At 62.1% G+C, this 25,391-nt stretch overlaps 1 protein-coding gene across 2 annotated transcripts in view; it reads left to right on the top strand.

The window, feature by feature from the left end:
- The first annotated feature begins 5,267 nt into the window (after window positions 1–5,267).
- The window catches only part of SLC9A3R2 (SLC9A3 regulator 2), a 21,783-nt gene continuing 1,659 nt past the window's right edge, over window positions 5,268–25,391 (top strand). Inside the window, exons 1-3 of one of the 2 annotated variants that reach the window (XM_040635531.1) lie at window positions 5,268–5,495; window positions 7,819–8,019; window positions 13,097–13,276. In XM_040635531.1, coding sequence (XP_040491465.1) covers window positions 5,283–5,495; window positions 7,819–8,019; window positions 13,097–13,276 — 594 coding nt within the window. In that variant the 5' untranslated portion in view covers window positions 5,268–5,282. Of the gene's footprint in view, window positions 5,496–7,818; window positions 8,020–10,660; window positions 10,815–13,096; window positions 13,277–25,391 lie in introns of those variants that run through there. The other variant, XM_040635532.1, reaches the window with a different exon arrangement.

The raw sequence follows: 25,391 nt of genomic DNA, 5'->3' as shown, positions 1-25,391 counted from the left end.
GTTCCCACGTATGACCCCTTTCCTCTGCGATATCTACTTGGCATCTAGCTTCAGGGCGCTCGGCTGGGTTCACACCCTGGCAGATACCAGAAACCCTCTCCCTGGCCAGGGGATGCCCCCTCCTAACCAGCTGGACCTGTAAGTGCTTGGGGGGTGGGGGCAAAGTGGGGACAGAAGCAGAGACACTGCTGGGGCCTAGGTCCCCTTCCTTCTCTGCCAGTACTGCCCCTCCTGTTCCGGGGTGGGTCATCAGATCAGGTCCCAGGGTCCCACAGAAGAGGAGAGGTCTCATGGGAGGTAGGTGCAAGTCAGACCTTGGGTCCCACAGCCATCTACCAGAAAGAGGAAAACAGGACTCATACCCTACCAGCTGAGCCAGAGCCCCCACCCAGCCTCCGGGAGCCCCAGAGTGCCTCCTCACTATGCCCCCTGACCAGGCTGGGGCAAGTGTCTTCCTTAAGGGACCTTAAGACCTAGCAACCCACCCAGCCTTTCTCCCATCTCCCCAGATTCATTTCAAACCTGATCTTTGCAACCCTCCTTCCCCTCTGCCAATGCCTTCTGGAGAGGAAGTGAGGACCCCTGGTCCCCTTCTTCAAGGTCCTGCTCTCCTTCTAGGGAGGAAGGGCCCCTTGCCTCCTCAGAGACCCTTCCACCTCTTATCCCCTCTGCATTTTCAGTTATTGGCTCCAGCCCCTGTGTATATATGCTCCGCCGTCGTGAATAAGGACCTCCCTCCACCTGGGCCCCCTACAGCGCCTGCTCACAAGTGCCTGGGCCCCTCCACCCTTTGCTTTCTCGTCAGCCCTTGTCGGTGTGGGCTCTGACTCCACAACGGTCCCGGGCCTCGAAGCGCCCCATCACTGTGCCCTGATGCTGTCTGCCCTTGGAGTCTTCCCTTGGCCATGTGGCAAGGCCTTCCACGAGGGCACAAAGCTAGGACCAGAGGAGGGGTGGTCCCATGCACGCCCAGCTGGCTAGCTTGGAGATACTCACTCACCAGCCCCTACCTTCTCCTTGGCCTCGAAGCCCCCATCTCTCCTTACTGGCAATTCCTGCTCATCTCCTGGGTGTATCCTTCTCCCCATGCCATTCCCTAATGTGGGTGCTCTTTTTTACCCCACCCCCCCAATTCTTACCAACTGACCCCTGGGGGGGGGAAATATATATATATACACACACACACATATATACACACACATATATATATATTTAAAGATTTTATTTGTTTATTTGACAGAGAGCACAAGCAGGGGGAGCAGCAGGCAGAGGGAGAAGCAGGCTCCCTGCTGAACAGAGAGCCCAATGCAGGGCTCTGTCCCAGGGCCCTGAGGTCATGACCTGAGCCAAAAGCAGATGCTTCACCAACTGAGCCACTCAGGTGCACTAGACATATTGACTCTGATTCCAGGATCTGCACTGAGGGAAGGGGTGGCCACAGACTCCCCAGGTCAACCCATTCTCTGCACTCCAAGTTCGTTCCTGCTCCTGCTTCTCACCAAACTCGGCCTTTCAAAGAAAGTGTGGGCATCCTGACCTTTCTCACTTCAGGGCACAACACTCAAAGACTCCCCACTACCAAGGGCACCAGGGTCTGGGGCCACACGGCTGCCCTGTCCCCTGGTCTCATTGCTCCTCCCCCTGCCCCACACGGACTGCAGGACCTCTGGGCAGATTCCAGAACGACCCCACGGTCCACCCAGAAGAAGGGCTGCAGGGCCTCAGACCATGTTAAATGCCCTCCTCAGGGCTGCGCCAGCCCCAGACCTGCCCTTACCAAGGCATATAAATGTCTGTTTCCAGGGCTCTAAGCGATGTTCCCCAGCGCTCATCAGCGCTGGGTGCCAAGTGGTCTGCATGTGTTTGGTCACAAGTGCTGGACACTCAGACGCTAGACTTCACACTGCCTGGAGGCACCGTAGTCCAGTAAGGTCCAGGGCGAAAGAGCAGTGCTGACTAGAGACTTGGCAGAGGCCCGGCTTCTCTGCCTACCACCTTCATGGCACGCACCCCTGTGGTCCCGCAGTGCAAGCAGCCCCAAGGCACCGGCCTCACCCCAATCCTCAGCCAGCAGAGCAAGGCTGGACCAAACCGAAGCCAGAGGGGCGGGTCCCGGGCCAACCCCTCGGACGACGCAATCCCACCGAGAACCGGCAGGCGGCGCTGCGCGGCAGCTCTTCCGGGCTGCGGCCCCAGTCGGCTCCTGCGGCGGTGGGAGGGGCCAGGAGCGGGGCGTGGGCGGGCCCGGAGCGGGTGGGCGGGTTCCTGCGCCTCCTCCCTTGGCGGCCCGCGCCGTTCTCCCCTTCTTGCTCGCTCTCGGCTCCGGGTGTCCTGCTCTCACGTCTCTTTCCGTCGCGCTGGTCCCGCCTGCGCCAGTTTCGGGCTCTGAAGAGAAGCCTGGCGTAGTCTGAGGGTCGTAAACGAGGCCCGATCATCCCGTGGGGCAATTAATGCCCATTAGGGAGGCGGCGCCGGCCGGGAAGCTCTGGGCCATTACCGGGGCGTCAGACTAATGGCTCCACCCCACAGAGGGGCCCCCAGGCCTTCCCGGGGCCTGTGACCAGGCCTCTACCCACTGCCACGCCCCAGAGTCCCCGCCCAGGCCCAGGCTCCGCCCATCGCTGGGGGCGTTGCAGCTGGGAGGTAGGTTCAAAGCTGAGAAGAAAGCCCCCTCCCCGCCACTGGACAACCGGGCCAGCCCCCATCCCAGGTAGACCCTCTGACAGCCCAGGAGAGGGAAGCCCCGAAAGGTCTACTTCCTGTCTGTCACAAGGCCTGTGTAGCAAGGTGGCAGCGAGGGCGTCGGGGGTGGGGGTGGGGATCACCTCCCACCTGGCCTCCCCGACTGCCCCTGGCCTCGCTGATCACCTCCTCTGGCCCATCCCCCGGTGACCCCAAACAGCTTACAGCCCCTGAGCACCTTCCGGTCCGCTCTTCTGGGTCTTTGTCCATGCCTTTCTCTTGGCCTGTTCCTCTGACTCCCACTTGGGTCTCAGCCAGAGGCCCGAGGCTGGAGGAAGGGGCGCGGGAGAGTTTGCCCAGGAGAGTAGCTCGGTTAGCTTTCCGTGCCTCTGTTCATGGGGCCCGTACTTAACCCCGTTCCCTCTCGGAATTTACCTGCCCCTCTTCCCTGCTGCCTTTATTCTGTGGCTGTTAACCAGCCCCTTGGTTACTCTCTGAGGTGGCCTTTGTTTCTTTGTTACCTTCCCGGTACTTCTTCAACTCCTTTTTTGCTTTGGAGCCTCCTTTGCGATGCTGTGATGCTGTGAGGCAGTGTTCTAGCCCCTGGCTGCGACCACAAGCCCCTGGCTACGCCTCCCTCCAGTGGTGTTCTGTTCCCTTCCATCTTCACTGACTGGTTGAGGCTGATCCTGGGAGTGTCTGTCCCATGGAGGCGGGAGGAGATCTCCAAGCCTCCAGACCCAGAGGACCAGGGACTCCTACCTTCTCTACCCCCAGCCTGGGGGTCTCCCATCCAGCTACCTCCCTAGACTCTGGTGTGGCCCCAAGGCACAGCCTGGCAGGTCCTGGCTGGTCCTGGTTGCCATGCGGTGACCCCTAAGCCCCACCTGGGGTGGTATATGGCAGACCACACCCATCCTCACAGCCTCCAGGAGCAGCAGCACCAGGCTGGGTCGAGAGACGCCATCGCAGGCCAGACAGGCAGCCTCTGGACAGGCAGACAGATAGAGGTGGCCAGCTAGGCAGGAGCCTATGGCAGCAGCAGCCAGGAACTTAGAGGTGGGGGTGGGGACGCAGCCGTGCAATCTTGGCCTAAGTGGCTTTTAGGGGCAGCAGCCGGGTGTGGACACTCAAGGGGCCGCAGCCCAGGAGGCTGCCCAGAGGAGAGCCCTGTGCTTCGGCGGGGACTGGGCGTCCAGGCTGAAGGCACTGGAGAGGGGAGAAGGAGCAGTAAGGACAGGGCCTGAGCCGAGCCAGCTTCTGCCCCCATGGGGAACTGTCTGGGCTGGCTGTGCCTGACCCCCAGGGACCAGGTATGTGCAGGGGGCTGGGCAGGCTGGGGAGGGCCAGACTGAGGGGGAGTTCAGCTATCTTCCTGTATCGGAGGCTGAAAAAGAGCTCCATGATAAAGTGTGGACTTGGAATCTCACAGCAGTGCCTAAGAGGAGCTAGGGAAACTTGCCTGGGTCTTGTTCCTCTCTAGAACTCAGTTTCTTGATCTGCAAAATGGCCTGAGCACTCTTGGGTTTTTCCAGATAAAGTGCACTCAGAGACGCAGCAAAGCGTAACCGATTTTCTGTTGTCATTTTCTGGTTGGGGGAAGGGGCACTCATGCTGGGGATGGCTAGATGCTAGGGGAGAAGGATGGAGGGAAGGGTGGTCTGGGGCAGAGGGGGATCACAGGGCCAGCTCATGGGAACAGCTTCTGTGAGCCCTGATCACAAGCCAAGAGGTCAGAGGCCAAAGTCCTGGGTACATTTCATCTCTGCCTGGGTTGAACAGGGGCACAAGTGAGGGGCTCTGGCAAAGAGAGGTGTGTTTGTGTGTGTGTGTGTGGGGGGGGTAATGTTTAATAGATGTCCCCATCACAGATAAGCACAAACGATCTCCTGGGGAGGGCCAGGGAGCCACCCAGTCACTGGCCTCCAGAATATAGGAGAGAGCTGCTGCCTTGTTAGTTCCGAACTCCTATTTTTGCCTCCTGGACCATCCTGGGACTCTGCTGGGCTAGGGCAGCTCCGGGTGCAGGAGGGATCCAGATACAGGAACAGCGGGGGTTGGGGGGGAAAGAGTGTGTGTGTTCCCCTAGATGGTGGACAGAGCTGTGGCCCTTGTTTTTACTCTCCACCTTTGTGTGGTCCTCGGCCTGAGGATCCTTTCTCCACTCCGCTCCTACCTCAAGAGCCCGCCTCTGTGTCATGCATACCGTAGGTGCTCAATAAATGTTCCTGGCCTAGTTGGCACAGGCGCTGGCGCCAGGGAGGCTGCCCAGAGTCGGGTCGAGACAGAGGGGGGTCCTAGGCCCTGCGGCCTCCCCCCGGGATTGGCAGAGTGCCCAGGCCAGGCCACCGCCAGGACCGGCCGGGACTCGGGGCGGGGGCGGCCTCACGCAGGAGGCGGGGAAGGGGCGGGCGCGGGGGCGGTGCCGCAGCCCGAGCCCGAGCCCGAGGCGACTGGAGCCGAGCGGGAGCAGCCGAGGGCGCCGCCGGGTCCCCAGCGCCGCCGCTGCCGCCTCCGCGCCGCCCCCCGCGCCCCTGCCTGCCCGCGGCAGGCGTCAGCGCCGTGGCCGGCCGGTGGCCGGCGGGTGGGCAGCCGCCGCCATGGCCGCTCCGGAGCCGCTGCGGCCGCGCCTGTGCCGCCTGGTGCGCGGCGAGCAGGGCTACGGCTTCCACCTGCACGGCGAGAAGGGCCGCCGCGGGCAGTTCATCCGGCGCGTGGAACCCGGCTCCCCGGCAGAGGCGGCCGCGCTGCGCGCCGGGGACCGACTGGTCGAGGTCAACGGCGTCAACGTGGAGGGCGAGACGCACCACCAGGTGGGTGCCCGCGCCCCGTCCCCGGCCCGCGGTCCCCCTGGGCCCCCCTCACCGCCCTGCGCTCGCGGGGGGTCCCGAGACCGCTGCTCCCGGCGCTGCGCTGCGTGCGCCCAGGCCTCGGCGCCCTGCCCGGGGCCGGAGCGGGTCGCACGAGGGCCTGCGTGGACTCCCGCTACGAGACGGCGGACGTGGCCACGGAGGCGGTGGCCGCCGGCCTCCTTCTCGCCTCTCCGCGTCGGGAAGCTGGCTCCTGCACCGCGGAGGGGGCATCCTGGCAGGGAGGGCCCGCACTGCGGCTCCTCGCGCTCGGCCCCAGCACTTCGGTCTTGTTTGGGCCTCGGTGTGCCAGGAGTGCCAGCGTCAGTCACCTTGGGGGGTCTCCATGCTTTGGGGGCCCTGAGTGCTTGTCTATGAGCGTAAACACGTGCCTGTGTACACAGCCGGGTGTGTGTGTGTGTATCCGTCCCTCTGGGGGTCACACACGTGTGCCCACAACTGCCTGGGGATACCTGAGGGGTGTCGCAGTGGGGACACACCTGTATGTGCTTGTGTCCGCGAATGTGCGTGTGTGTGTCTGGGCCTGTGGTCGGCCTGCCTGGCTACACGTAGTCATCAGTGTGTGTTGGCAGGTCAGTGTACTAATGTGTGTCTAGGGTGATGGTGTCTGGGTCCCTGAGTCGCTGCTGGTGGCCGCAGGTGCCTCTCGTTGGGGCCGCTGCCACAGCCCCTGCCTTCTGCCGCTGGAGATGAGGGCCAGAAGGAGGGCAGGGCCTGTTCCCAGCAGGTTCTGCTCCCTGGGGACTATCTATCTCCCACTGGCCAGGGACTCAGCTGGCAGGAGTCCAGCCTCCCTCCACCCTTCTGCTCAGGGTTCTCTGTGTCCTCCCCGGCACGCATGAGTCTGTGACCTGTCTGTGTGGCCAGCCCTGGGGCCTAGAGATTAGTGAATTGGTTCTTGGCTGGACCAACTGCTGAACTCCGCTTCTACGCGAGGCTCCTGTCTGTTCGTCTGTCTGCCTACCTTCTGTCTTCCACCCAGAGTATCTGCTGGCTAAAGCTATTTGCTGAAGGCGGGTGGAATGTGGGCCAGAGGTCTGGGCTTGGCAGACCACAGGGAGGGGCTGCTGGAGTGGCACCTGGCTTTGGTTTAACTGTCCCTGCCAGCCTTCCCCCAACAGCACCTGCTCCACCTGGGCCCCCGGGTGCTGGTCTCTAAGAAGTTTACACACAGGACCACGCTGGCCCGGTGGGGAGGATGTGTAGTTACAGATCCCGTTTTACAGATGAGGAGACTGATGCTTGAGGATACTGGGTGTCTACTCTGGGTCCCACAGTCAGGAAGCAGGAAGGTGCTGGGGTCCCCCTATGGCTCTCACCAAGAGAGAGGAGGGGTGGAGGAGGGCCAGGGGGAGGATGGGCCTGCTTCACACCCTCCTATCTGTTGACAGCTTCTGCCGAGCAGCTGATGGGGGCCCTCTCTGCCCTCCCTCCCCCAAGACTTGGGGTGGGGGTCTTGTCCATCCTTCCCCAACACCCAGGGGGCACCGACTGCTCCTTCTCCCTGCAGGACGCACCCTGATATGCACACTCCATGGTCCCCCATGTGCTCTAGACACTTCACGGACACCTGCAGAGACACACACGTGCCCTGACGTCACACTTGTCCCACAGGTGGCCTCTGCCTGCCGGGTCTGAGCCCTGCTTCCCCGGTTGTGTGTGGGGGCCCAAGCAGGTGTCTCGCCACAGGAACCAGGCCTTCCCGTCTCTGCAGGTCCAGCAGGGGCAGGTGGTCATGGTCTGGAGGCAGATGGAAGGCTCAGAGGTGGCGGGTTTACTCATCCAGGCTCCACTATTGAGGACAGCAATGACCGCAGACCCCCAGACAGGGACCTAGGGAGACCCCTTGCTCCCTCGGCCCCAGCCTGAGAGACAGACCCTGAAACAGCTGGATGCACACATGTCTGTGCACACATGTCCGTGCACACACACACACACACACCCTGAAAACCCCAAGCTCGGCCATGCACCACCTTCCAGACCAACTGTCTCACCCAGCTTCCCAGCCACTCCCGGGCCGAGGCAAGTCCCTGCAGCGACCCTGTAGCCCTCGCAGCCCTGTGTCAGGAGTCCTGGGTAAAGAGGGAGGGAGCTGCCGGAGCCCTGGGGGTGGGGGGTGGAGCCGGCGGGCCTCTCGGTCCAGCCGCCCACCCCCGGTAGGCCAGCTGCCTGCCCGTGATCCTGGGCCAGCCCTGGGTGGTGCCACTGTCCATGTGCTGCCCGGAGTGCCAACTGCTGACTTGCTCCCCCCAACCCGCCTCCCCAGGTGGTGCAGAGGATCAAGGCTGTGGAAGGGCAGACTCGGCTGCTGGTGGTGGACAAAGAGACGGACGAGGAGCTCCGCCGGCGGCAGCTGACCTGCACTGAAGAGATGGCCCATCGAGGGCTTCCGCCCACCCACGACCCCTGGGAGCCAAAGCTGGACTGGGCACGTGCAAGCAGCCTGGGCTCCGAGGCTGGCCAGAAGGTACGGCAGGCTCCACTCTGACTTCTCCCAGGAGCATAGTGTCTGACTCTTGATGGTGGGCCGTCTCCCCCTCTGCTCACCTCCAGAAGTCTCCGTCTCTATCCCTTCTGCCTCTTGGGGCCCCTGGTGACTACCCTCTTGGCTAATTGGGGCCACTCTTTCTGCCGTCAGCCTGTGTTCTAAGGCACGTGGACTCGGGAGCATGGCCCTGGTCCCTGGCCCTCCATCACCAGCCCTCTTCCCCAGGATGCCCATCAGAGCTCCCTGGCCTAGGGAAAGTCTCTCTGACAAACCCGGCCTAGGGGCTGAGGGAACTGGGAAGGGTCTGCTGGGATGTCCTGGGACGGATGGTGCCTAGCTCTGTGTTCACATCAGGTGTCTGTCTGTCTAAAGAGCCTACTTGTGCTGGGAAGGCCTTGGGAGCTCGGGGCTGGTCATTTTCTGTGGGCAGTGCATGGTTGGGGACAGCTGGGGACACTCTCTAAGCTGGGTCCTCAGCTTGGGGTCTACAGCAGTTGGGGTACTTTTCTCTTCCTGCGTCCTCTCCGGGGCCAGAAGGGCTGGAATAAATGTGTACGTGTGTGGAGTGCTATTCTACCGACTTCTGGGTGGCAGGGCTTGGGGGGGTCCTACTTGGGGGAGGCCAAGAGGAAGAAACTCACCTTACTTGTTTTGCTCTCTCTCTCTTTTTAAAGATTTTATTTATTTATTTTTTCTTTATTTTTTGGCGGGGGGAGAGAGAGAGGGCAGCAGGAGGGGCGGAGGGAGAGGGTCCCCAAGCAGCCTCTCCGCGGAGTGTGGAGCCTGATTCTGGCCTTGACGTGGGGCTCGCTCTCACGACTCTCACGACCCATGAGATCATGACCCTGAGCTGAAGCCACCCAGGTGCCCCAGTGGTTCTACCCTCTTGAAGCCCCATGGTACTGTTTCTCATGCCCGTTTTGCCTTTTTTTTTTTTTTTTTTTTTAAGATTCTATTTATTTGTTTGACAGCATGCGCAAGCAGGGGCAGAGGGACAGGGAGAAGCAGACTCCCGCTGAGCAGGGATCCCCATGTCAGGCCTGATTCCGGGACCCCAGGATCATGACCTGAGCTGAAGGCCGACGCTCAAGGGACTGAGCCACCCAGGCGCCCTTTTTTTGTTGTTGTTTAATCTCTTTAAGATTCAATACCAGGGGTTTCCCCAGATCCCGCTTTGAGAACCACTGGCCTAATGCCAGTGGAGGTGTGAGACCTGAAGTTTCTGGATGCATTTTGTTCTCTGGGTTTGAGAGCCCCGCGGCTGTGGTCAGGGCCCGAGTAGGGGGCATCCGGGTCAGCTGTGGGGTTTCAGGGAGGTCCTGGGATGATGTGCGGGCTGGTCTGGTACCCTGGCCTGCCGGCCGGCCCGCACAACCCTGCTCCTTCACGGGCGTCTTACCTCCCAAAGGAAGCGCCCCTCCCCCCCAGGCGTTTGTCCATTGATTTAGACACAAACGCTGAGTTCACCTTCCTGTGGAAAAATCCGCCCTCGGGCTTATCTGGAGGGTGGGGTGCCAAGGCACCTTGTCCTTGGGTGGGACCTTCCCCCTCTGCTATTTCAGGCTCTGGGAGCCGCAGGAAGCCTTAGGAGGGGGCTTCCTCTGGGCGTATTTTTAGAGGAACAAAGTGGGGACCGACTGGCAGGGACTCTGTGGTAGGGGCCAGCCTGGGGATGGGGACTCCAGGAGGTCAGGGGAGGCCCAGGGGACACGGTCAACCCCCTCCCTCCCCTCCAGAGACCCCACGTCTACCTGGCTGAGCTCAGAGGGTCTGACGGGAGAGCCAGGCCTTGGCTGACCTCCCCAGAACTGACTGGGCCGTGAGGGTGCCTGGGAGTGTGGTGCTAGCCTGCAGTGGGCAGCGGGCAGGACGAGGGGCTGGGATGGATGTGGTTTGCTTCGGTCAGGATGAAGTTCCCCCCCCACTGCCGGGGCCCCGTGGAAAATAAGGGCCAAGCTGGGAGTCAGGGCCCCGAGAATCCCTCCTTTCTTCTCAGCTCCTTTTCCTCCTCCTGAGAATCCCTCTCCACGCAGCCTCTGTGGGCTGGGCTGTGGGAGGTGGGGCTGGGGAGGATGGGGATCAGGGCTGCCCCTCCCAGTGGGGTGCTGTGGGGTCCTGGTCAGCGGTGACTCAGCCCAGGCCAGACCAGGCTGGGGAGACTGCAGCTGTGGCACAGCTGGTCCTGACAGTGACGGTAGGGGACAGCCCCCAGACAGGGCAGCCTGCGGTGCCAGGGCCCCCACCCCCGTTCTGGAGGCCCTTGGGGCCCGAGCGTGAGTGAGAGTCCTGCAGGGGGTGACCGCCTGGTATGGGGGCCTCGTACCTACGGGAGGGCTCTGGGAGCCTCAGCAGGACTGGCTTCTGCTTCGGCGCCGGGGACCCCTCCCTCGTCTCCCTGTCTCCCCAGCCCTGGGTCCTGGGAGCAGGGCAGGGCCTCCCAGCAGCTTCCTTCCTTCCTTTCTTAGGACTGAAACCTAGCCAGTACGGGGTGCCTAGCTGGGGCCTGAGCAGGGGAGGGGGACCCAGCCACCACCCTGGTCCCCAAAGTGACTCAGCCCCCCTGTCCCCACCCATCCCTGGGGAGCTGGGGCCGCTGTGGGAGGCGGATAAATGGAGTGGTGGCCTGGGCTGGCCGGAGACTTCAGGCCACTCCAGCTGGACGCTCGGTGCCTGCCACTTCTTTCCTGCCTCCCATGGCCCGTTCTGGGGGTGCCACAGCACTGGCCCCGGCCCCCAGAGCCCCTCCGCAGAGACCATCCTGGGGACTCGTGCAGGTCAGGCTGGATGGGGGCACGGTGGGCAACGAGGACCCCAGCAGCCGGCTTAACCCATGTCCCCCAGGGTCAGGAGAGGGGATTTGGGACCCACTGGTGACCCTGGTGCAAGCGGGCACAGGCTGGACCCTGAACAACAATGGGGGCCTTTTTGTCAGGGCTGGTGAGTCACCATCTGGGGGGGCACAGCCCGGCTGCCGGGGTACCCCCATGCCAGCTTCTTTGTCTGGTCACTGCCTCAGCTGCGAGACCAGGGCTTGTCCAGCTCCGGGCTGCCCAGCTGGGAGCCCGTGGGAGCCTGAGGGCCTGGCTGGGAGGCGGCAGGAAGTGCTCAGAGCCAGGGCAGGGAGCAAGGAATGTGAGCTATGCGCTGGGGCTGCCTGCGCCCCCTCCTGACCCACTGCTTCTCAGGGGCCTCTCCACGCAGCCTTTCAACTTGAGGGTCTGGTGCTGATCGGCAGGAGAGCGATTTAGGCAAGACCTCCAGAGAAGCCACTTGGCTGGTGTGGCGAGCGGTGGCTGTGCTGGGTTGAGGCAGGGGGATGGCCAGGATGGTCCTGAACCCGGATGTGACTTCAGCCTGGCCTCGTGGCCCCGGATGCTCCCCCAGTCCTGCTTCCTGTTTGGGGGCCTTGAGAGACCTGCCAGGGAGGTCACCCTGGAGGGCGTGAGAAGAGGCCATAGGGCTCAGTGCCAGGGGGCTGTCCTCTCGAACACATGTGTCGCCATGAAGTGTGTTGTGAGCGTATGTTTGCGTGTCTGGTCTCTGTGGCCACGTGCCTCACATCTGGGCCCACATCCACCTGCCAGGTGTGCTTGGTCCTGGCTCTGGCTCTGCTCCTGACCGGTCAGCTTCAGGATCTGGGCTCCGGCAGCCTGGATCTGAGAGGCACCTCTGGGGGGCGGGGGACTCAAAGCCTGCGCTTCCAGGTGTGTCTGGGAGAGGGGATGAGTCTGTACGGGGGCCCTGGGGGTCTCACACCTCTCAGTTCAGCGATGTTGCCCCACCGAACCCCTGGGGAACTGAGGAGCGGCTGCCCTGCCCCTTGAGTTCTGAGGGCTGTGGGGCCAGGTGGTGACCTGCAGTGGGGATCCCAAGGGCATGTCCGGTCAGGCCTTGGGGGTCTGGGAAGGTGTCCCAGAGGAGGGGGGCAGGCTGGGCAAGAAGAGGGTGTTCTGCACAAGCAGGAGGCCCGGAGCCAGGGTAAGGCGTCTGCCCTGTGGGAATAGACGCGCCTGGGTCCACAGCCGGGCCGGCTAGCAGGCCGGAGTACTCGGGGTCAGGTTGGAGGTTCGGAATAGCTCAGAGGCCTGGAGGCTGGGAGTGGTGGTGGGGGTGGCTGGAGCTGCAGGGGGCAGGTGCCTCAGCCGGGAGAGCTTCCCTGAGGTTAAGGGTAGCTGGAGGGCCAGGGAGGGGCCCCAGGGAGCACCCCCACCCTGCACATGCTCACCTGCACGCGCACTCGAGTCCTGAGCGGCCCCGGAAACCAACCGGAGCTGCTCCCGCCCGCGCGCTCTGGCCACATGCCATGTTTAATTGAGCACCCGCAGCCGCTGGCCCCTCAGCACTGTGGTCACTGCCCCAGGCTGTGGCTGGGGGGGGGGGTCCTGGGGCCTGGCCCCAGCCCGCACGGCCCCCTGACCCACAGCCCTACTGCAGGATGCCAGAGGTAAAGCGAGGCGAGGCCCTGGGGTGTCGACGGGGGGTCGCTCGGGCATCGTGGGCCTTCCGTGTCCTGGCAGGGTGGTTGGGAGGGCAGCTCCCACCCTTGGCCTTCTCACTGGCCTTCGGCTGGGCCGCTGCGCTGTCTCTGGGCCCTTTGGGGGTGGTGGTGGCTCCAGCTTGCTCTGGAATGTGAAAGCAAACACATCGCTCAGCCACCAGCCCTATGGAGGCCACGGGGGAAAAACAAACGTCAGCCTCTCGGCTGCCCCTAGCTCCCTGGCCTGGGCTCAGCGCTGCCCTGGAGCAGATCCTGTAAAGCCCCTGGTCCCATTTGAAGTTGTTTTTGGGTTTGGAAACGGAGGCTTTGCTCAAGATCCTGGGGCTGGAGCTCAGTCACGGTCACGGGCAGCCTACCAGGGCCCCCAGGCAGGGTACAGAGGGTTTGTCCCTGAGACCTGGGGCTGCCGGGCGGGGCACGATGTTTAGCGTGGCGTTGGCGTTCCTCTGGCCCACCTCCGCTCCCGCTGCACTCTGCGGGCCCGAGGCCTGGCGGGCTGGCTCAGTGGCCTCAGGGGGTTGGAAGATCAGCACTGAGCCTGGTCTCATGTGCCTGCAGGATGTCGGTGGGGCCCCGAGGGAGCTACGCCCTCGGCTCTGCCACCTACGAAAGGGCCCCCAAGGCTATGGGTTCAACCTGCACAGTGACAAGTCCCGGCCCGGACAGTATATCCGCTCCGTGGACCCAGGCTCGCCTGCTGCTCACTCTGGCCTCCGCGCCCAGGACAGACTCATCGAGGTATCTGTCATGGAGGCTCTGGGGTGCTGCATGCCCCAGGGTGTGTGCCTGGGCCCGTGTCCCCCCCCCCCCCAGTGTGTGCTCGAGCCTGTGTCCCCAGGTGTGCCTGGGCCCGGTTCCCCCGGGTGTGTGCCTGGCCTGTGCCCTCACCGGGTGTGTGCCTGGGCCTCAGTGTCCCGAGGTGTGTGTCTGGGCAGAGAGTCCTCCTAGGAAGAGGAGTGAGATGCTGGGAACTTGAGCTGGCATTCTTGCTTGCCACAGGCTGGTGACAACATTGATGAATATTTGATGCCACACCTGGCCGGGTGGCTTGGGGGCCGCGGGGCCTGACCTCAGGCAGTGCTGATCTCTTGCTGCTGGGCGGTGGAACGGGCAGAACGGCCGCGGGCTCGCCATGCTGCGGTGGTGGCCAGCATCAAGGCGAGGGAGGATCGAAGGCCCGAGCTGCTGGTGGTGGACCCACGAGACGGACGAGTACTTCAAGCGGCCAGCGGGTCACGCCCACTGAGGAAGGCGTGTGGAAGGTGGGCTGCTGCCAGAGAGCCTGGGGATGGGGGTGGAGCCACAGAGGGCTGGGCAGCGCCACTGACACCCTGTCCCCACAGGTCCACGCCATCACCAGTCACCAATGGGACCAGCCCTGCCCAGGGTGAGAGGGTGGGAATGGACCGGTGGGCCCAGGAGACCACTTAGGGGGCACCTCCCTAGGGATCCCCAGCCTGGCTGAGCCCCCCACCTCAAGATCTTGTGTTGGTGTGACAGTGAGACCCAATCTTGCCCAGCCACTTCACGCCCTAATGCTCCCTGTGGGTCCTGTCCTGGGTCAGTCACTCCAGGCCCACGGGCTGTCTTGGCGCTCATTCCCTCTGCCCAGCGCTGGTTGGCGACCGGAATCCCATTCACAAGTCTCTCCATTGGGAAGCTGGCCCTGCGCTACTCCCCAGGGGACTCATGTGGGTGATTCCTGTCATGAGCCGGCCAGGGCTGGCTCCCCACCCCTCCGCAGCACTCGACCCACTGGCTGCTGGGTGTCCAGTGTCCTGCCCAGTCTGGGGGCCTCTGGAGCACAGTAGAGCTCGGTGCCTACTGCCAAATGGAAGTAGATGCGGTCTGGTGCGGCGTGTGGGGTTGTGTGCTGCGTCTGTGCGCACCTGCGGCTCCTGGGCAGGCCCCTGAAGCCCACATCTTGCCCTTGGTTTCCCAGCTCAATGGTGGCTCAGGCGTGCTCATCCCGAGAAGTGATCTGCCTGGCTTGGAACAAGGACACACCGGGTAGGAAGTGCCCACCCACCTCCACTGCTGTGCTTATACACGGGTGGGTGTCAGGAGTCTTGGGGTGGCGTTTGCAGAGGGGCAGCCTGAGCAGTGGCCACCACCTCTAGGAAGCCCTCTTGGGCCTGCTGCCCCAGCCCCAGCAGATGGCCTGTGGTGTGAACTCCCTGGGAGGGGCTACCTGATGGAGGGCTTGGGTTGGGGGCTCACTCTGGCCCCCTGCCCCCTTTGCCTGCCCCCCCACCAGGACAGCACCTGGAAAGCGGGACCCCTTTAGAAGCTGGAAACCACACAGGCCAGCGTAGCCGAAAGCGAAGCCGGTCGCTGGCGGGCCCCACAGATGGACTGGAACCGGAAACGTGAGATCTTCAGCAACTTCTGAGCCCCTCCCTGCCTGTCTGCACGGCCCTCAGGCCCTGCCCCGCGGGCCCCGCCCAGAGTTCCCCAAGCCTTGGTGGACTGGAGGGGGTGCCTTCTCACCCCCAGAAGCCGTGCTGGTCCCACCATCACCCAGGAACCAATGTGCGCCCCAGTGAGCCCCGTCCTGCCCCCCTACCTGCTGGGTGCTGGATAGGGGAGAGGGGGCCCCCCCCCCCGAGATAGAAGAGAGGGACAGGGAGAGGCAGTGCTGACCGCGGCCCGGCCCTTGCTGCTCTGCCAGGGCCTGCTGACTTAAAGGAATTTGTGTTTTTGCTTTTCTTCCAAAAAAAAAAAAAAAAAGAAAAAAAAAAAAAAAAAAAAAAGGGCTGCAGCTCCACACATGTTTCCACTTAATACCAGAGTCCCGCCCCCGCCCCCGCCCCCGCCCCTGCCCCCGCAGGACGCCTCTCAAAGTAATTGCAATAAAACAAACCTTTCTCTGCAAACCATTTCCTCCCCACCCCTCAGCGGTAGCCATCCCAAGTGGGAGCGCTGGGCACTTTCAGGGACAGAGAAAAACGTAGGGGGCCGGGCTGTGGTTGGCCCAGGAGCTGTTTGACTCTGATGCTGGGAGGCCAGATGTGGCCGTAGGAGCTGCCCCTCTGCCCCTCCCTGCTTGGGGGTCACCAAGCCAGGCCCCCATGTCCCTGCTGAATGTTGGTGGTCTGGGGCACAGGGCCTGGGCTCCAGGGGCCGGATGGAGAGGCCCTGTCAGCCCCCGGGAGAGGCTGGCCTCTGGGCAGGCCTCTTGTCCCTGCACCACAGCCATGAGGCAGGGGAGTCTGGCTGTGGGAGAGCCTGCCCCAGGAGACCCCACCTGCTCTCCCTTTCCTCCTGGCCCTGAACCCCACACTGACATTGCTGTGTACTCTGCCCTGTAAGCCGCAGCGCATGCGCGCCGTCTAATAAACAGGCCTTCCTCCAGACCCGTGGCCGCCTCCGTCCTTCCTGAGCCTCACTTGTGGGTGAGGCTGTGGTCTGGGCAGGAAGGCAGCAGCCTCAGAGCCCACTCTCAGCGGCTGGAAGCAGAGTCCCATTCCTAAGCCCCTCCCACCTCCGTCCACCAGGCAGCCAAGACGACCCCTCAGCTGCTCTCCCCCTCCCCTTTCCTCCTCGGCCCCCTGAGAACCCCCAGAACTTGGAGCCATGCCCCTCCTTCACTGGCACACTCTGGGGCCCTACACTAGGTTCTCCCTCCCCCACCCCGGCACCTCCCCTCAGTGCCTTCCGATCCTTGATACCTCTGCCTCGTGGAAATCCGTGCATGCCAGCAGCCACACACAGGTCAGGTCTCATGCCCTGGGGCATCTGCCCTGGACCTACTGGTGAGTGTTACTCCAGAGGCCAGGTGCCTCTGTAAACATGGGGTGGGGCCTCCTGGCAGAGAAGCTCTCAGGGTACAGGAGTTCAGCGGGAGGAGGGGCGAGATCTGGATCCCCAACCGGCTGCCTGGGAGGAGGCCGGGTCTCAGCGGTTCCCAGCATTTGGCTGCAGCTGAGCTCCCATGAGCCATCTCTCTCTCCTGTCCCAGGCACCACCACCACCCCCACAAAGTCCACGGCCCAGACGCTGCGTCCCCATCTCAGCCTCCCAGGCAGTTCAGCAGTGTACACAAGGCACGGTACACGCAGCTCGCGCTTCCCAGCCTGCCCACGCCCTGGGGAGACTCCACTTCGAACCCCCAACTGCAAACAACTCCTGAGCTTTATTGTAAATAGGGGCTCCCCAGCAAGGAAGCCACGCAGTAGGAGGCGCGTGGTGGCCGGGCCAAAGGCCTCCTGGCCCACAGAGGCTCCGTGCGGCTGGGCTGAGGCCTCGGTTGAGGCAATCCTGGCAGCGGGTGGACGGAAGCAGCATGTCTGCTGGCCAAAGCCCATAACGTCCGTTGATCTGGCTCCACAGCTCCTGTGAAGGTGAGAGGTCAGCGGGGAGGAGACGAGGGGACGCCCACCAGCCCCCACCCTGCCGCACCCGAGGCAGCCAGGCTTCCAGCGCCGCACGAGTCTTCTCCGGGGACTTGGTGATCAGCTGTCTTGGTCCCACCAGTCTGTTGGCGATTCTGTGGACGTGCGGTGTCACTTTGCACTGTGGGACACGGGGCCGGTGCATCACAGGCAGTGGCTGGACCCAGGCCCTGCCACAGCCCCAAGCCTCCACCCTCGGGCTTCCCACGGAGGGCAGGTCAGCGGCCTGAGCCAGAGGGGGCTCGGGCCTCCAGCTGGGGTACCGCGAACATGAGTGCCTCCTGGCCCGGGCACTGGCTCTGAGTGCCAGGCGCTCATGGCTGGGCCCAGGGAGGGCCAGCTGGAGAAGGCACGCCACCCAGCGGCATGGCCGGGGGCTTTAGCAGGGGTATGGCCAGGCCAGCACCTTGTCCTCCTGGGGCCGCAGTCCCGGCTCCTTGGCGGCCACCCCAGGGCTCGGCCTGGGCACCTGCTCGCCGGGGCCTCTCTCCCTGCCAGCTGTAGTCTCTCCCTCCTCTCGACTTGGCAAAAGAAAGTGAGCCCACCTGCTCCTTCCCTGTTGCTAGTGGCCTGGAAAAGGCTCAGGCCCTCCCAGATGCAGATGGAGGGCACCCTGTGGGCAGGGAGGGAGAGCACACAGGTGCGAGGGTCCTAACTGTCACCCAGCCTCCAGCTTTCTCCTGTACCCAGGAGGCCCAGCCCAGGATTACGCCACACCATGTGAGCCTCCTGTGGGCAGGTCCTCTGCATACTTTCCCAGCTTGGTGGCCAAAGCTCAGAGAGGCTAAGCATCTTGCCTCTTGGTCACCCAGCTGGGATGGCAGGCACTTGGGGACTGGCTGCTGGCACTACAGCTCTGGCTAGTGAGGCTGCTGTCCGGTGCAGCCCCTGAGAGGCAGGGCCCTAGACATCCAGGAGGTGACGTTCTGACTCTCCCTCCTAGTGTGTCTGCGCTCCCAAGTCCTGTTCCCTGGGCGAGTGGGCCCTTCCCCCCGCCCAGACCTGCCAGACCCCTCCACTGGGACTCGGGACTGGGCAGCCAAGGACAGCCGCCCAGATAAGCTCCAGGTATTGTTAGCCTGTTGAGAGGCTGGCAGCCACAGGATCAGGGGCGGTGCAGGCGGGGGTGGAGGAGAGGCTGCCACTTTCGCCCTGCACACAGTCCCATCGCCAGGCTCTGGGAGGCTGCTGGGCTCCAGCCTCCATGGTCAGGGCCCTCAGCCCCTAGCTGTGCGCCGACCCAAGCTCAGTGCTGAGAAGGTCCCCACTCCGGGAGCAGGATCAAGGAGCTGGGGAAGGGCTGGAGATCTCTGCCCTGTCTCCCACCGAGAAGTTCTCCAGAGGAGCACCAGGATGGGGCACACAGGAGCGTGGGTCGGGCCCGGGTTCTGGAGGCTGGCTGGACCTGCTGCTGCGTGGCCGCTGAAGCCCCCAGCTGTCTGGGCAAAGATTTGAAAAGCAGCCGCAGCCTGACCCAGGGTCTGTCTTCACGGACACCACAAATGTCAGGAAATGGATTCAGAAGAGGCTCCCCCAGCTCCTCCACCCCTGGGGTCCCCCTGCCTTTCCCATGCCTCCCCCCCTCACTGCCCGCTCCTGAGCCTTCCTCCACCCGGCCCCCGTCCCACCTGACGTGGATGCTGTTTCTCTGCCTGGATGGCACTTCCTCCTCCTTCCTGGCCGGCCGACTCATCAGCTCTTGGCCTGACTTGTCACCTCACAAGTCTCCCCAGATGCCCCAGACCGGGCCAGCTCTGACAGCGCCACACCGCCCCTGGCGCTTCCCACCTCGAGGTAAGAGTTGTTGTGTCTGTTCCACATTCTTCTTCGTGCACACCATGGACCCCGAATCCCTCCCAAGGGCCTCTCCACAGTCCGCGCACGAAAGCAGGTGCTCAGCAACAGGAAGTCCACCAATGGCGGGCGGGCTAGCTCAGCTGGAAACATCTTTCGATACTTTGGGCTAGAAATTGTGGGTGAGGGACTTGAGCTACAGGGTTACAGACCACAGGATGTGGCCAGCCCTGCCCTCCCACAGCAGTGGATGCCACTCACCGACGTGCCTGAGGCCACCCCCAGGCGCCCCGAGCCACCGCCATGGCCAGTGTGCCATCTTGGGCCCAACGGTGGAGTACCACCAGCTCTGCCACAGTAGCTGGGATGTCCCATATAGCTGCTGCAGGATGGCGCTGAGTCTGTGATGTACTTTACCTTGCTCTGCAAAAACAGAGGGGCGCTCAGCTCTGGGAGGTGGAGGGTGCAGGCTACTTGGGAGGGTGAGTCGGCCACGGGTGTTCAGAGCTGCCTGTCACTGCGGGCTGCAGCTCAGAAGCACCTGTTTGCCCTGTCCCCCAAGAGGTAGGAATGAGCCAAGGCCCAATGTGAGCCTGGACCCACAACATGCACGTGGGGTCTAGCTCAGGCCCCCTGTCCCCATCATTCCTCAGAGGCCAGGTAGGCTAAGCAGGGCCAGCTATGCCAGGAGCTGGGCTCAGCAGCACCTGGACCTTCAGGAAGGAGGCTGGGCCTGGGCTCCGCCAGCACGCCAGGCCAGCTGGGTGGTTCCCTGTGCCTGAGGGCTATTTAAAACCCATCTGACAAGCTGCAGCCCACGCGAATGCCAAGGAAAGCACTCCACCCGTAGCCCAGCTGCCTCAGATCCGCCCACTTTCGCCACCCAGTGCTCCTTGGCCTGTTGGGAGCTCCAGACGGAGGTGACGCACTCAAGGGAGGCTTGGAGTAAACAAAGGGAAGGCGGGTGGGCAGCCTCAGGGGAGGAAGGGGAAGCGCCAAGTCAGCTCGAGCTGGGTGGGGAGGTGGAGGAAGGAAGGGGTGGGCTGCAAACAGGAAAGGCCAAGGAGGGGGCCCCAGAGCCCTGGCCCTGTTTGCCGGTCAGATGGGCACAGGGGCTCCACTTTCAGAACTCACATCCAGGTCCCTATGGCCTCAGATGCCCACCTGGCCTCCCTTTACCCCCACAGCCTCCCCTCGGCCTCCTGGCGTCTTTCCCAGGTCGTGGGCTCACCCTCCAAGCCTACTGGGTAGTGGCGTGCCCAGCGTGCTGTCATCTGTCTGCAGGATGCTGTCCACCGTGAAGAGGCCCGAGCGCCACCAGCGCTGCATGGCGCCTGCAGTCACCTGGTCTTTGGTTTGGCTGGAGGAGAGCATCAGCGACAGCGGCACCAATTACCTCCGCACTGTGGGCACAGTGACGGGACCAGTGTGAGTGGCTTGGAGTCCTGGCGCGCGCATGGCGAGAGCCCCGCCAACCATCACCACCTCCACCTGTTGCACAGCCCGCGGACTGTGAGGAGATTGGCCTGGGCCTGTTTTGTTTTCTCCTGTACAATGTGGGGACCGTAACAGTGCCTGCCTCACAAAGATCACTGGGCTGCTTCACTGAATGCGTCAAGATGCTTAGAATCAGACCTGCTGATCGCGCCCAGCCAGTGCCTGCCTCCGATTGCTGTTGCCTCGTGGATAATCCTACCCATCTCACCAGCGAACAGAAGCCCAGAGTTCGTGCACCCAAGTCACTAGTAGCGGGGCTGGGATTAGAATCTAATTTGGTCTGGGACCAGGCTCCAAACCACTGAGGTGTAGAACTCCCTCTCTCTCTCAACCTTGACATTACCCCAACACCCCTGGTAGTTCAGGCCTCTGCTGGCAAGAAAACAGCACGAAGCCCCAAGCCACAGGCAGTCCTGACCCACCGAGGGGCCACCATGAAGCAGGTGATGCTGCCCGCTCTGGGCCTCAGGTGCTGACCCATCGGTGCCGCCTGCTGGTGAGGGTGCCAGCCCAGAGCTGCCAGGGGTCGAGGCTGTGCCCTGCCCGAGGCCTGAGAAGAAGCAAGTGTCCTGTCAGAAGGCAGTCACCAGGCGAACCCAGGGTGCCTGCTACCGCTGGAAATTGCACCTGATTTGCCTCAGCAGTGCCTCCAGCCCCCAGCTGTCCCACAGCGTCCTTCTCACTCTGTGATGCGGATGTTTAGCAGCTGCTGCCACGCCAGGCCTCTGAGGGCTCCAGCCTACAGGCAGCCTGGGGGTTTGCGCCTTCTCCTTTCTCATGATCTGAAGTTGTGGCCGACCTCCCGGTTTCTGTGTCTTCCTTCTGGCGCTTTGCAGGGCTGTGGCTTTTCTTTCCTTCTGGAAAAAGTGCCATTGAGCAGGGGCCACAGGTGGCGGGCGTGGAGTGCTGCCCTGCCTGCTATCACCGTCATGATTCATTCAGCAGCCATCCCTCATCTACCGCAGCTCGGGCTGCTCCGGCCTCTGCAGCAGTGCCACAGGGGCAGGTCAGCTTTCCCCCACGCCACTGCCCTCTGACTGATGCACTTAGCACAGGGCGACTCTACCCACGGCCCTCCACGTGCTGATTGCCCCCCACAATCTGGTTTCACTGGCCCAAAGAGACCTTCTAAGGCCATAAATCAGATTGTGTCATTTCGGTTTTTAAAACTCCTCATTGATTCTTCCCTTGTCCTCATGGCGAACTACAAACTCCATGAACATCAAAGGGTCCCTGCCTACCCTTGTGACCTATACTTTCCCCCAGTTCCTCCTGCTATGCATTTCAGCATGAGTGGATCTCCTTGTCTGAACTACCCTAAGTTCACTGGGTGCCTAGGAGAATCCCCACCTCTGGCTGTCCTGCAGGACCAAAGTTGCAGGGAGCCCTGTGGGTCTGGCTCACCCTGGAGCCCTGTACACACTAGGACCTTAATGCCTGCAGAGTATACAGAGGAAGACCACGCCCTTTCCGTTTCCTCTCCAGGAGCTGCCCTCTAGCAGGGGAAGAGGACTCTGGCTGGCGTGTTCTCGGCACCTGGTCTCTGAGCGAGAAGCAGCCTTCACAAGGACAAGGCTGGCGTGCCCACAGAGGGCACCAGCGCCAGTGGTATCCCGACAGGCTACCGGGACGCCGAGATCTTTCTTCTTCAGGACGAGATTGGGGAGGTGCGGCGCGCCGGAACTCAGTACGTGGATCCCCGCCCCTGCGTCCCGGGAACGAGGGGAGCAGGGTGGGAGCCAAACCGTGGGGGCGACTTGGAATCCCAGCTCCCAGCCCCTTGCAGGTTCCTTCCCTCGTCTCTCTCCCCATGCCCCGGTCCAGGCTCAGGGCTACCTGCAACCGCCTCTCCCTCCGGAGCTGCGCGACGCTCCTCCCCACCCCCCGCGGCCCGGCCCCCGGGCCGCTCCGGCTCCGTGTCTGTCCTCATAGCCATGCTCGGCGGTAGTGCCAGAGTCCTGCACACTACGCATCCCGGCGACCCCCGCGGTCCGTCACGTGACTCGACTCTCGCCCCGCCTTTCCTCCCGAGAGGGCCGGGAACTACGACTCCCAGCAAGCTCGGCGGCGGCGCTCAGCCTCTGTTCACTGCCGGAAGTGCGGGTCGAGCTTCCGGCAGGAGGCCGAAAGGGGTGGCGGCGCCCGGCGCGGCCGGCGCGCGGCGGGCGCTCCGTGGGGTAGTGACCTTGAACCGCCCCCGGCCGCTGACGCCGGCCCGGCTCACCGTGTGGCTCGGTCGCGATGGGGCGGGGCGCTGTCGCGCGGGGAGAGGTGCTGCTGGGCACAGAGGCGGCGAGGGCCGGACCGGTGTCGCGGCCCCGGCCTTCCGGCTCGCCCGCCTCAGCCTGAGCCTGGAGCCCTGGGAGCCTCGAGCAGTCCTGGGTTTTAAGACGGGCGGGTGCGAGGGCCCCCAGCTTCGGCGTCCGGGACGAGGCCTCCCGCACGTCGGGGGAGGAGAGGAGGGGCGAGCGTCGGGGCTCCAAACCGCGAGTTCCCCCGCCCTCACCAGGTGCCCGCTGCTGGACCGGGCCGTCAGGCTGTTGCTTGAGTTCACTCCGGGAGCTGCCGGGAGGTCAGTGCCACCAAGACCTGGCTTCGGAGGCGTGCGACCGGAGGTCGGCAGTGGGGCAGGTGCGGGGAGCTGCTGAGCTCTCCGCCTGTTCTTGGCGCAGAGGCGGCCTCTGTTGCGTCCCTGCCCACCATGGCCAAGCCACACAAGCAAAGATTCAGGCTTGAAGGAGAAGTTCAGGATTCTATTGGGACTGGGAACCGAGGCCAACCCCCACTGGGTCTGCAGAGAGGGGCAAACAGACGGGTTTATCAGCATCACCGCGGACATTCTGAGTGAGTGAGCTGCCCTGTCTTTCCTGCTAGCCTTTTGGGAGGTGCAGGGCAGGTCGGAGGCTGCGTCTGTCACAAGTTCTGTGGGAGGTGGGACTGCTGTCCCCAGTGCTGTGGAAGCCTGTACGCGTGCTCTTCCGGGCCGGGAGATGGGGGACAGGGTCTAGCACACTTGGTGGTGCTCATGTCCGCGCGGAGAAGCTACTTTACTAGCCCAGGCTGAAACGCCCTGCTTTGTTTTTCCACAGGTGATTAGGGTTATGGCCAGGTGTTAACCAAGTAATTTGTGAGCTCCTGGGACGGTGGGTCTTTTGTTTTTCTGGTGTGTATTTGAATCTCTCTACACATCCCGACACCGGTATTTTAGAAATGCTCAATTTCTGCCTCGTGAGGAGTTCCTATTCAGAAACCACCAAAATGTCCATCAGCTGGTGAGCGGATAAAATGTGATAACATCCCTACAATGGAGTATTATTTGGCAGAAAAAAAAGGAATGAAGCGTTGACACAGGCCGTAATGTGGATGAAGACTGAAAACAGAAACTGAAGTGGGAAAAGCCAGAACTTACAAAGGCCCCATATAACATATGTGATTCCATTTTTCTATGAAATGTTCAGAATAGTTGAATAGAGACGGAAAGTCGATCCGCATTTATTCGGAGACAAAGGGGGTGGGGGTGACTGCTCAATGGGTCCTGAAGTTTTCCTTTTAGGTGATGAAAATATTTGGGGAGTTAATGGAGGGTGATTTACATAAGCATTTGTGAATGTACTAAAAAGATGAGTTGTACAGTTTCAAATTGTTTCAAATAGCTAATTTTGTTACATAGAATTTTATCTCAATAAAACTAAATGTCCTGAAAAAGAGAATAGTCTGTTCTCACCCCGCTGAGATGGAGTCGTAAACTCTGGTGGTCCCTGATTTCCAGAGGAGCCATTCTAAGCCTCCAGCATCGGAATTCTTGGGGTGTCTGTGGCTGGCGGTTCCAGGAGATCTGTTGCCTGAGCCTGGCCCCTTGCTTTTCATCTCTCACCAGGAACTGATGTTGTGAATGTGGTATCAACAATGCATCCGGTGATAGGGCCAAATCTGCGAGGTTGCAAAAACGAGAAGAAGTTTGAAGAGGTAGGTCTGCCTCCAGTTGGCTGCTGTTTGGAGATCGATTTGGCTCTTTCAGGAGCAGAGTGCAGTGCTCATGCTAACTAATACCCTTTTGGGGAACTTCTGGAGATACCTGAGCATAAGCCCCTTACGGGTCACTCTCACACATGGAGGTGAAGAACAAAGGCATTAGAGGCTCTGGCAGTTCGAGGAAGGGTTAACAGTGATTTGCAGAAACATGCCCACTTGTCTTTTAATATCACAGGAAAGGTAAGGGGACATCAGGGAAGCCGTATGACTCAAGGCATGCCATTTCTGGTGTCTTCTTGGTGGCAGTGGAAGAGGCAGCCTACAGACGATATTTATTTTGGGCAGATGTTTGGGTTCTCTCTGGGCATCCCGGGGACAGAGTGGGAGGGTTGTCATGAGAGCACCTCAAGGGCTGTGCTCTAGCCTGGCCCAAGGACATGGGCTAGCTGGGAGACGTGGACCAAGTAGATTGGGATTTGCTCAGGGGAGGGTAAAAAAAAGGGCAACCACGGCATCTGCCGGTTATCCAAAACATGGAGGCTATATTTTGCAAGAATAAACATGAAAATAGGCTTTGATTTTTAAGAGTTGTCTGCATTGGTATGAAAGAGGGGGCTGTGGCTGACTAGACATATAAGCCTGATAGGCTGGCAAAGAACCCACTGGCTCTCGAACATCCTGCGTCTTGTTGTAGCTTAGATTGTGTCACCGGGAATGTTGTGCATAGGACAAGAAGGTGGTGAGGAAAGTTCAAGGAGACATCTGAAAAAGGATGTGGGTCAGACAACATCTAAAGGACATTTGAAGTTTCCTCCTAGGAGAAGTGAGCGGGAAGGTTGAGTGGTCTGAAAACTCTGTCTGGAAAGTAAGGATGGTTAAGGTGGAGCAGAGAGGTGACGAGAAGGCTGATTCTGAGTAGCCGGGAACAGGACCCAGCTACCCCAGGAGGCAGATTCCAGGGGCCGCAGCATTCTCGGCAGCATAGGCAGGACAGGCGTGTGGTACAGTGGCCCTCAGCTGGTACAAGAGAGGCCAGGGGAATGGGATTTCTGGGTCAGGCTGCAGACCCAGGTAGGCCCGGTTCTGAGACTCTTCCAGGCTCTTCCCTTGGGTCTGAGCCTTGCCAGCTCTAAAAGGGGACTCCTGGCCGATCCCATGGGGCACCAGGGACGAAGCTCCTGGCCTGCTGCTCTCCC

This window comes from Ursus maritimus, unplaced genomic scaffold (genome assembly GCF_017311325.1).
Source record: "Ursus maritimus isolate PB19 unplaced genomic scaffold, ASM1731132v1 scaffold_2, whole genome shotgun sequence".
Lineage (NCBI taxonomy): Eukaryota > Metazoa > Chordata > Mammalia > Carnivora > Ursidae > Ursus > Ursus maritimus.
This window is presented reverse-complemented; position numbering and strand designations above follow the sequence as displayed.